The sequence below is a fragment of the Prionailurus bengalensis genome, chromosome C1 (genome assembly GCF_016509475.1).
Source record: "Prionailurus bengalensis isolate Pbe53 chromosome C1, Fcat_Pben_1.1_paternal_pri, whole genome shotgun sequence".
In the NCBI taxonomy this organism is placed as follows: Eukaryota; Metazoa; Chordata; class Mammalia; order Carnivora; family Felidae; genus Prionailurus; species Prionailurus bengalensis.
Window position 1 is genome coordinate 105,993,415 of NC_057345.1, and position 12,053 is coordinate 106,005,467.

General features: G+C 37.9%; 1 protein-coding gene across 4 annotated transcripts in view; it reads right to left on the reverse strand.

Annotated features, from left to right (window-relative positions):
- The window catches only part of ARNT (aryl hydrocarbon receptor nuclear translocator), a 79,450-nt gene that overhangs the window by 35,514 nt on the left and 31,883 nt on the right, over positions 1-12,053 (reverse strand). For all 4 annotated transcript variants that reach the window (XM_043576194.1, XM_043576195.1, XM_043576198.1 and 1 more), the window contains exons 3-5: positions 11,571-11,615; positions 4,509-4,553; positions 747-791 (exon numbers count right to left, since the gene is read on the reverse strand). In XM_043576194.1, the coding sequence (XP_043432129.1) occupies positions 747-791; positions 4,509-4,553; positions 11,571-11,615 (135 nt within the window). The remainder of the gene's footprint in view (positions 1-746; positions 792-4,508; positions 4,554-11,570; positions 11,616-12,053) is intronic.

The following is a 12,053-nucleotide window of genomic DNA, read 5'->3' on the forward strand; positions in this document are numbered from 1 at the left end:
AGCCACCCAGGTGCCCCAAGGCTGACCTTTTCAATAACCACATCAAGGCTGTTAAAACTTTTCTGGGAAACCATGAAAAATTCAAGCACCAAAGCAAGGCTGTAATGGTATGACACAGTAATCTAGCCTGTGAGTCTACACAGGAATATAAGGGTGTGCTTTCTAGAAAAGTGTGGAATAAATATTAAGGCCTAAATGTTGGGCACTAATTTCAAACACAGGTATATTTATTAGTTTTTGTTTTTTTTTTTCTCAAGTGCTTATTTATTTTTGAAAAAGAGAGAAAGAAAGAGAGAGGCAGGCAGAGGATCCCAAGCAGGCTCCACACTGTCAGCTTGAACTCATGAACCATGAGATCATGACCAGAGCCGAAGTTGGATGTTTAACTGACTGGGCCACCCAGGTGCCCCTATGAGTCTTCTGATAAAAGATTATTTCCCTGCTGAAGCACCACCTGGTACAGCTGCCTCCTTTCTAAGGACTTTTATTCTGTGAAACTTAGTGCTAAGATAATGAGGAAAAGAGAAAACTATAAAATTATTAGCAGTTACTTAAATTCCTCAACGCACCCACTTTCTGATTGGGGAAGCCAAAGTTCCTGTTACACACAAACTTCCAAAAACTCTTGTCCTCTCTTGCCACAGATAAGGAAAAACACAAAGAGAAAGGGGAAGAAAACAGCAGAGTAAGAAACAGGAAGAAGCAGCAGCATCTGCTTCATCATGCTGAAAATACTGTTCTCCTACCTGGCAAGTCTCTCTTTATCCGCAGAGCTCTGTTCATCATCCGACCTAAAAATAGAATTAATGAACTAAGCTAAAATAAAAATAAAAAGAAAGAAAAAAAGAAAGAAAGATGGATGGGTGGATAGAAGGAGAGGGGAAAGGAAAAGAAAAAGGAAATAGAACAAAATAGATGCAGAGAAAGGAACATTAAAATATGGACAGGAACCTTGCCTGTAACTCTACAAAAGTCATTTGTTAGGATAAAGAAAAATTAACTTACAGGACAAAGGTTGACATAAAAGCAAGGCCAATATTCATTATAAATAAACATAGTCTGAACACAGAAAGCACTTTGCCAATCTCTGTAGAGGCCAATGATATATAGTTTGAACAAGAACCAAACAAGGGAAGACCATTCTCACACTGCTCCCAATTTGGAAATAAAATATCCATATATGCTATTCTATAATAAAAAAAATCTAAGAGTAAATCATGATGAGAATATCACATTGTCACAAATGATCACAAAATATAATCTCTCCGTAACACAGACGCATACACATGCACTCACAGACAAAATAGCCAAACAGGGTTCTTTGGAGAAATTATATAAATAAAACTTAAGAATTAGGTTTCTGGGACATCCCATATCATTGATTTTGTAATTAAATAGTAAATTTCTTTTTTAATTTTTTTTTATTTTGAGAAAGAGAGTGCATACGTGCACAAGTAGTGGGGAGAGGAAAAAAGAGGGAGAGGGAGGCAGGGAGGGAGGGAGGGAAAGAGAGAAAGAGAGAGAAAGAGAGAGAGAGAGAGAGAGAGAATCCCAAGCACAGAGCCCGACATGGCGGGGGGCGGGTAGGGCGGGCCTCAATCCCACAAACCATGAGATCATGACTTAAGCCAAAATCAAGAGTCATATGCTCAACAGACTGAGCCACCCAGACACCCCAGTAGTATATTTCTATTTAGTCACTCTCCCATTTCTTTGTTGTAAAGCCCCAACACTGCTGGATCCCCAGTGCCAGCCCCCACTCCCCTGGAGGGGGCTACAAAGGATTACCACTAAGTTTTTCTGGAAAACTAAAATACTTTGAGTTGGTGGCAACTGAAGAAACATCAACATGCTGGTAGGCCAATGTATCAGTAATCAACTCCATTTTAAATATAGATAAAGAAGCCTCAAATAAAATGTCTACATAAGTATGACATATTAACAGGCTGAAAGATTATTCAGTTGTGACATGTACCATGACTTTATCGGTACATGGGAAAGTTTCTATAAAATGGTCAATGAGGGTAGCCTGGGAGGCTTGTCAGTTAAGCAGTTAAGCATCTGACTCTTGATTTTGGCTCAAGTCATGATCTCATGGTTTGTGAGATCTAGCCCTATGTCAGGCTCTGTGCTGACAGTGGGGAAGCCTGCTTGGGATTCTCTCTCTCCCTCTCTCTCTGCCCCTCCCCAACTCACGCACACCTATGTGCACACCAGTGCCACACACACACACACACATACACACTCTCTCTCAAAATAAACTTCAAAACAAAAATAAAAATAAATGGTCAACAGGAAGAAAAGATTCAAAATAACACAGTAACAGTAAGAACAAAAATATAAAAATATACATATGTTGCTAAGAAGTGCAAGAGAACTGCATTATATTAAGTATATATACTTAATGTTCATTGGGTTATTACAGTTCCTTAACAAACTACAAATATTTTTTTCAAAGATTTGAGAAAATACATACATTTTCAGTTTTTGAAGACCCTCTACTGAATTCCCAAGGAGGATATGTGAGGTGAACAGCATAACAAATCCTCTCTTAGAGGAATGAGTTGTTTGAAAGAAAGTTAAATATCTAAAATTCCTATTATCATTATTCCTACTACTACAAATCCCTTTATCTACTCTCATATCTCTGAATGAAATATGTGAATGTATATTTATATTAAGTATGACAAATGAAAACTAAAATAATTCAAGTAATGCTTTCATAGCTTTTTGGAATTTCAAGAGACTGTGAACCTGGGGCGCCTGGGTGGCTCAGTCAGTTAAGCATCTGACTTCAGCTCAGGTCATGATCTTATGGCCCATAAGTTTGAGCCCCACATTGGGGCTCTGTGCTGAAAGCTAGGAGCCTGGAGCCTGCTTTGGATTCTGTGTCTCCCTCTCTCTTTCTGCCACTCCCCCACTCATGCTCTGTCTCTGTCTCAAAAATAAATAAACATTAAAAAAAATTTAAAAATAAATAAAAAGAGACTGTGAACCTGTACCATCAGTACTATTTGATGGCTTGACTTTCTTTTTTTAATTTTTTTTAAAGTTTATTTATTTAAGCAATCTCTACACCCAACAAGGAGCTTGAACTCAGGACCCCAAGATCAAAATTGCATGCTCTACAGACTGAGCCAGCCAGGTGCCCCTGAGGGCTTGACTTTCTAATGCAGCTCGAAAAACTGTTCCCCAAGTATCTATGACTAACTTCTCATTTTAGAGATGGTTCATATCCTGAAGTGTTTACAAGGATCTACTTCAATAAATAAACCCTTTGAAAATCTCTTAAATTCACTTCTTTCCTATTGCCATTGCCTCCACTCTAGCCTAGGCACTATGATTTTAGAGCTATCTTATTACTTCAACAGCCTCCCATCTACTTCCCTGAGTACAGTGCTTCTCTTTAATCAATCCTGTACAGTGCTACTAGAGAAAAATCCCATACATATTTTATTTATTAAAATCTCTTATTCCAAGCCTATAATGGCATCTTACTGTTTCAGATAGTTATAAGCTACTCTGACATTTCTTAGCCCTCTACATCAGTGGTTCTCAAAAGTATGGTCCCTAGACTAGCAAAATCAGCAGTAAATATATTTTAAGAACTCAGGTAAGCACTGGATTTTTGATTATTTGTTTTTCTGAGGTGGCTGCAAACTCAATTAAGAAAAAGACCAATTCACTGTTTAATAATATACAGAATGAACTTCCTAAAAACAAAACATCTGACTTGAGAAGGATTTGTTGTTGAATAAAAGCATTTTTCATCATCTTGACAAAATTTAAAGAAATTTATTCCAATCAAAACTCACCTCCACAAAAATTGTTTCTGTTGTCTTTTTTTTTAATATGAAATTTATTGTCAAATTAGTTTCCATACAACACCCAGTGTTCATCCCAACAGGTGCCCTCCTCAATGCCCATCACCCATTTTCCCCTCCCTCCCACTCCCATCAACCCTCAGACTGTTCGCACTTTTTAAGAGTCTCTTATGGTTTGGCTCCCACCCTCCCTAACTTTTTTGTTCCTTCCCTCCTCCCCCATGGTCTTCTGTTAATTTTCTCAGGATCCACCTAAGAGTGAAAACATATGGTATCTGTCTTTCTCTGCCTGACTTATTTCACTTAGCATAACACTCCCCAGTTCCATCCACGTTGCTACAAATCTGTTGTCATTTTTAAAAGAAAACTATTATCTGTACAAATTTTGTGGACCCATTCAATAAAAATGCAACCAAGAAATCCATAGCCTGTGTTCCTGTGGACACCCAGCAAGCACAATGTATAGTTACCTATCATATGAATAAAAACACTGTGTAAATTCTACCATCAGTTTGAAGCCATGTTACCTGAACATTAACAATAGCTGTCATACGTAATTCTGTCACCTTTCAGAATAGGAAGAAGACTGAACAGAGAAATTAACTCTCAATGAGATCAAATTAAAACTCAATATGCTTCTTTGCCTGATTCCACAAGATGGCCCAAGATGCTCTACTACATTACCTGGCAAATCGCTCCTTATCATTAGACATCTGATCATCATCACACCTGAAGGAGAAAAATGGGATTAGCTCGAAGCATTATTCTTATCTATTTCATTCTGAAATAAAAACTAGACAAGGGGTAAAAATATTCAACAGAAAAAAAAGCGCCAATGGAAAAGTATCACAAGGCAACAGAGACAGTAATAGCATCCCACAGAACTTAAAAAACCCACGACTCTTATTTGTCAGGTCTCTGATGTTCTCCTTTACCCTTATTTATCAAACACTCCAAAAAAAGATGATGACCTCATGAGGGCCCAGCTGACTGCCCTGTCAGCACCACTCTGAGGTTAGGGATAGTTCTGTTCTGTTTAATTATTAAGAGGGGGAGGGGGGACATGGAACATAAAAAACATTAAGATGGTAAATTTTAAGAGTACACTTTGGTAGTACTAACTATATTCATATTGTTGTGCAACAGATCTATGTAAGGTTCTAACCTTGTAAAACTCAAACTCTGTAGCCACTAAACATCATCTTCCCATCTCCTCCCCACCTGACTCCCAGCTCCTGGCAACTATCACTATGCTTTCTGTCTCTAATTTTAACTACTTTAGATACCTCTTATTAAGTGAGACTATACAGTCTTTCTGTGACTGGCTTATTTTACTTAGTATAATGTCTCCAACATTCATCCGTATTGTAGCATATGCCAGGATTTCTTTCCTTTTTAAGGCTGAACAATATTCCATTGGACATATATGCCACATTTTCTTTAGGTATTCATCTATAAATGGTTATTTGGGTAGCTTCACCTCTTGGCTATTGTGAAAATGGGGTAGCGAACATGAGTGTCCAAATATCTCTTTAAGACTCTTTTATTTATAAAATAATTTTATTTTTTAAATTTACATCCAAATTAATTAACATATAGTGCAACAATGATTTCAGGAGAAATTCCTTATTGCCCTTTACCCATTTAGCCCACCCCTCCTCCCACAACCCCTCCAGTAACCCTGTTTGTTCTCCATATTTAAGAGTCTCTTATGTTTTGTCCCCCTCCCTGTTTTTATATTGTTTTTGCTTCCCTTCCCTTATGTTCATCTGTTCTGTGTCTTAAAGTCCTCATATGAGTGAAGTCATATGATATTTATCTTTCTCTAACTTTGCTTAGCATAATACCCTCCAATTCCATCCACGTAGTTGCACATGGCAAGATTTCATTCTTTTTGATTGCCAGGTAATACTCCATTGTATATATATACCAAATATTCTTTATCCATTCATTCATCGATGGACATTTGGGCTCTTTCCATACTTTAGCTATTGTTAATAGTGCTACTATAAACATTGGGGTGGACGTGTCTCTTCGAAACAGCATACCTGTATCCCTTGGATAAATACATAGTAGTGCAACTGCTGGGTCGTAAGGTCATTCTATTTTTAATTTTTTGAGGAACCTCCATATTGTTTTCCAGAGTGGCTGCACCAGCTTGCATTCCCACCAGCAATGCAAAAAGAGATCCTCTTTCACCGCATCCTCGCCAACATCTGTTATTGCCTGAGTTGCTAATGCTAGCCATTCTGACACGTGTGAGGTGGTATCTCATTGTGGTTTTGATTTGTATTTCCCTGATGATGAGTGATGTGGAATATTTTTTCATGTGTCAGTTGGCCATCTGGATGTCTTCTTTGGAGAAGTGTCTATTCATGTCTTTTGCCCATTTCTTCACTGGATTATTTGGTTTTTGGGTGTTTAGTTTGATAAGTTCTTTATAGATTTTGGATACTAACCCTTTATCTGATATGTCGTTTGCAAATATCTTCTCCCATTCTGTCCATTGCCTTTTAGTTTTGCTGATTGTTTCCTTCACTGTGCAAAAACTTTTTATTTTGATGAGGTCCCAATAGTTCATTTTTGCGATTGTTTCCCTTGCCTCCGGAGACGTGTTGAGTAAAAAGTTGCTGTGGCCAAGATCACAGAGGTTTTTGCCTGCTTTCTCCTAGAGGATTTTGATGGCTTCTGGTCTTACATTTAGGTCTTTTACCTATTTTGAGTTTCTTTTTGTGAATGGTGTAAGAAAGTGGTCCAGGTTCATTCTTCTGCATGTCACTGTCCAGTTTTCCCAGCATCACTTGCTGAAGAGACTGTCTTTATTCCATTGGATATTCTTTCTGGCTTTGTCAAAGATTAGTTAGCCATACATTTGTGGGTCTATTTCTGGGTTCTCTATTCTGTTCCATTGATCTGAGTGTCTGTTTTTGTGCCAAGGACTCTGCTTTCAATTACTCTGGATATTTATAACCAGAAGTGGGGCTGCTGAATCATACAATGATTCTGTTTTTAATTTTTGAGGAATCCATACTGTTTTCGACAGTGGTTAAATTTATAATTTACAGTCCGACCAACAGTGCACAAGGATTCTCATTTCTTCACATCCTTATCTAACGTTTATTTTCTGTTTCTTTTTTTTAAATATTTACTTTTGAAAGAGAGAGAGAAAGGAGGGCAAGTGGGGGAAGGGCAGAGAAAAAGGGAGACACAGAATCCAAACCAGGCTCCAGGCTCTGAGCTGTCAGCACAGAGCCCGATATGAGGCTCGAACTCACAAACCATGACCTGAGCTGAAGTCAGATGCTTAACTAACTGAGCCACCGAGGTGCCCCTATTTTCTGTTTCTTTGATGGTGGCCATCATCATGGGTGTGGGGTGGTATCTCACTGTAGTTTCTATTTGCATTTTTCATGACTAGTGAGTAGGACATCTTTTCATAATCTGGTTTGCCATCTGCATATCTTCTTTGGAAAATTTCTATTCAAGTCCTTTACCCATTTATAATCAGGTTGCGTTTTTTCTTATTGAGTTGTGATAGTTCTTCACATGTTATAGATATTAGCCTCTTATCAGATACATGCTCTACAAATATTTTGTCCCATTCCATAGGTTATCTTTTCACTGTTTTAGTTGTTCCACAGAAATTTTTAAGAGATAATTTTTAGTTATGGCTTAAACAATGCTCTTTATCGCTTTGATCAAGGAAACAATCCATTCATCCTAACAACTTTGGTACTTAGTAAGCAATAACCCATGTCTGCTAAATACAGAAACTACAGGATTTGTTGGGGGAGAGAAACCTAACTTTAAATACACTACTCTAGGAGTGCCTGGCTAGTTCAGTCGGTACAGCATACAATTCTTCATCTAGGGGTTGTGAGATTGAGCCCCATGATGAGTATAGAGATTACTCAAGAATAGAAATAAAAATCATCTAAAAATAAGTTAAAATTAAATTAAAAATAGAAACACTATTCTCTGGATCATTTAAATTTTCCTCTTCTCACTGCTACAGGATATAGCAAAGATCTATCAACTTTGAGCTTTTGGGAGAAAGGTTAAGTCTCACGAAATGTGCAGTTAAACCAGTTATTAAATTAGAGCCAAGGGGCACCTGGGTGACTCAGTCAGTTAAGCAACTAACTCTGGCTCAGGTTCATGATCTCACAGTTTGTGAGTTCGAGCCCTGCATCGGGCTCTGTGCTGACAGCTTGGAGCCTGCAGCCTGTTTCGAATTCTGTGTCTCCCTCTCTCTCTGCCCCTCCCCTGCTCATACTCTGTGTCTCTCTGTCTCTCAAAAATAAATAAATGTTTAAAAAAAAAAATAGAGCCAAATTTATATTGTTTCTTCATAGGCTGTATATCCTCAACTAGTCCAACCTTAAGAATTTTCAGTTTTCGCAAATAACAGGAGGGGCACCTGGGTGGTTGAGTTTCTGACTCTTGATTTCGGCTCAGGTCATGATTCCAGGGTCATGGGATCGAGCCCTGAGTCTGGTTCCACGCTGAGTGTGGAGCTGCTTAAAATATTCTCATTCTCTCTCTCTCTCTCTCTCTCCATCTCTCTCTCTCGCACACGCGCTCTTTGGCCCTCTCCCCTGCCCATGTTGTCTCTCTAAAATAAAAAAAGAAGAAAAAATTTAAAAAAAAAATAAAAAGAACAGGAGAGCAGAAGAAGAATGGGCAAACATGAGATGTAGTGGAATTTTAGCTCAAGTACACATGGTCTGTTCCTAGGACACAAGCACACTTTAAATCAGATGCTATAAACTCCTGGGGAAAACATGTGACCTAAACTGAAAAAAAGACCTATAATTTACATACTAACTTGGAATCTCAAGATTGAGTCTTCTAGATCCTAAAGTATGGTCAGTAGCTGGAAGCAGCAGCATCACCTAAGAGTGAATCAGAATGCAGAGCCTTGGGCCCTACCCCAGACCTACTGAATTAGAATCTTCATCTTAACAAGAAATCCCAGGTGGCTCTGTACATGCATTAAAGTTTGAGAAGCACTATTCTAGACACTAGTAACTCTGATATTGTACCTAGAGTTTCAAAGCCTTGACATTCTTAAAAATTATGTTATAGATGTCTGGAGAATGTAACAAAATGGCATTTGAACAAATCAATAGAAAGAAATAAATTAAAACTTTCAAAAGTAGCATCCACCAAGGAGATTTAGTGCTGACTTACAGAAACAATGCAAGTAAGGCTTTCATACATTGACCAGAGTGGAAAATTCCAATTGTTTAAAAAAAAGAAAAAGAAAAAGAAAAAAAAGATAAAGAAATTTGGAGATGCCTCTCTCAGGCATTATGACCCACTTGGTAAAATGAACTGTGACAGTTTTTTTGTTTGTTTTTTGTTTTTTTTTTTTATGATTGGGGAAAGGAAAAATGAACTTTCCTGGATTGCATATCTCTTGTACCTACTAGATTTTTTGGAAATGGAGGCAATGACTCAGGGCCAGAGCTAATTGACAAGTATAAGTAAGACTAGTGGTTACCACTATGCCATTCATATGCACAACACAGTTCCACTAATAGCATCTATCATCATAATTAGGGATTCCCAATGGAAGAATTTCCAGAACTATTTGAGAAAGTCCATCCTTCCACCAAAATTGAAATATCTTCCCCTCTTCACTTTTATTAATACTCATTAATTCTAAAGAGCTCTCTTGGAGAATTATTTTCTCCAATATTTTGAAATGATTTCTTTATGGTAGCCAAGTCATGGTTGTTGTTTTCAAGAATATCTGGTAGAATTCAGCAACTAGTAAGTAGTGAGAAATACAAGCCTAACTTTAAAAATTACTTTAAAAAAAAAAAAAAGAATGAAAATGAAAAAAAAAAAAATAGATGTCTCTGACTGCACTTAAGCATTATAAAACTAAACAATGGCAAGCAATTTAATTTATAATATGGGCATCCTCTATGCAAAAACAAAAATTGAGGAGATTATGAATATACATGCACACAAACACACTGAAAGACACTTACATATGTACTGAATATTTCTGGAAGGATACTCAATAAACTGGAAACTGTACTTGTCTAAGGGGAAGGGTCTGAAGTGAAAGGAAGATATAATTGCACTATATATAACTTTGTACTGCTTAAAAACTAACAACATATATTACTTTTTAAAGATTTAGTTAATAAAACAAATAAATGAAATCTGGACACTCATATTACATATATATTTTTTAAATACGGCTACTTTATTTATTAAATATTTGTCACTCAGCAAAGTAGACCCACCTACGTAACATTTTCAACTCTGGAAAGAAAAAAAGGCAGGTTGCAGGCAAGGCTATTTTCCTTTCTTTGATTCTTACTGCTTTCCTTACTTAAAAACAAAGCCAAATCATTGATCTTCAGCCAGAATAAGTATTTCTCTTCTCTGAAAAAACTCCTCCATCAATATATCGAAAAGTCCAGGGGGCACCTGGATGGCAGTCAGTTGAGTGTCCAACTCTTGATTTCAGTTCAGGCCATCATTCCAGGGTCTCAGGATCGAGTCCTGTGGTGGGTTCCAGGCTGAGCATGGAGCCTGCTTAAGATTCTCTCTGGGCGCCTGGGTGGCGCAGTTGGTTAAGCGTCCGACTTCAGCCAGGTCACGATCTCGCGGTCTGTGAGTTCGAGCCCCGCATCAGGCTCTGATCGGCTCAGAGCCTGGAGCCTGTTTCCGATTCTGTGTCTCCCTCTCTCTCTGCCCCTCCCCCGTTCATGCTCTGTCTTTCTCTGTCCCAAAAATAAATAAACGTTGAAAAAAAAAATTAAAAAAAAAAAAAAAGATTCTCTCTCTCCCTCTGCCCCTCCCCAGCTCACACTCTCTCTCTCAAAAATAAAATTCAAGGGACGCCTGGGTGGCTCAGTTGGTTGGGTTGACTTCGGCTCAAGTCATGATCTCACAGTTTGTGGGTTCGAGCCCCACGTCAGGCTCTGTGCTGACAGCTCAGAGCCTGGAGCCTGCTTTGGATTCTGTGTCTCCCCTCTCTCTGCCCCTCCCCTGCTCACACTCTGTGTCTCTCAATAATAAATAAATGTTAAAAAAAATTTTTTTTAATAAAATTCAAAAAAGAAAAAAAAAATCCATTTTCAGTGTTCCAGAAGATTCATCATTCAAGGATACAAATACCAATTCCTGGTCTGTAGAAGTCAACAGGTATCAGAAGGTATGAAAGGTACATTAATGACCCCCCCAAGGAATTATACCTTAGCTTCCTCCCACCCTGACTCAGGACTTGGATATAAGATTTGCTTTGGCCAATGGGACACAAGCAAATGTCAACATAAAGCAAAGGCTTGCTAATAAGCACTTAGACTGGGACTTGTCCTTTAGATTGTAGCCAACGGCATGTAAAAAAACTCTGACGACCTCCTTAAGGATAAAAGACCACAAAGAAAACACCATAACAACCCAGCCAATCCACAGCATTGTGAGAAACTATAAATCATTATTATTTTTAAACCACACAGTAATAGATAACAGAAACAGTGGGCCTTAGGAAATCTCTGCCCTCTCTTCACTGAGCTCCTTCCCTTAGAGCCATTAACAAACTGCTTTAAAAAATTATTATGAGTTATAACATAATAGGAAACTTTAGTTTTAGGATGAAGCACTCTCCTTAGGCCTAAGGACAAAAATATTACAAGTCAGAAATATCACGAACTAATTTTTTTGTGTGTGTGAACTAATTTTTATTATCAGATATCTAGAGAAAAATTTTCAAAATCTTACCTCAAAAATTTACTGTTCCCTTCTCCATCATCATCAAAATCCAACCTGGAGAAAGCCAAGAGTAAATATTATAAGCCTACTGCCAATACAGAGCATTATGAAATTAAAAATTCTCAACCCACAAGCTATCTGAACACTCACCCAAATGGAAGAAGGAAAAGAGGAGGTGTACAGAAGGGAAACAAAGCTATATGACTTCCTTGCGCTAAACTGGGCAATCAAAAGAGTACCCACTGCTACCTTACATTTTCCTACGTTGGCAATCCACCTTTGCCAAAGTTTTACATCAGAGTACAACCTCTACCAAGGAACAGGAATCCACTCAAAAATCAAAATGAAAAATTAATATGAATAATTCAGGTCCATTTTTCATTTCTGTGAAAGTTTTTAAAAGTTCATTTACTTATTTTTGGGGAGGCGGCGATGGGCACAGAGAGGAAAGAGAGAATTCCAAGCAGGCTCTACACTGTCAGCACAGAGCCG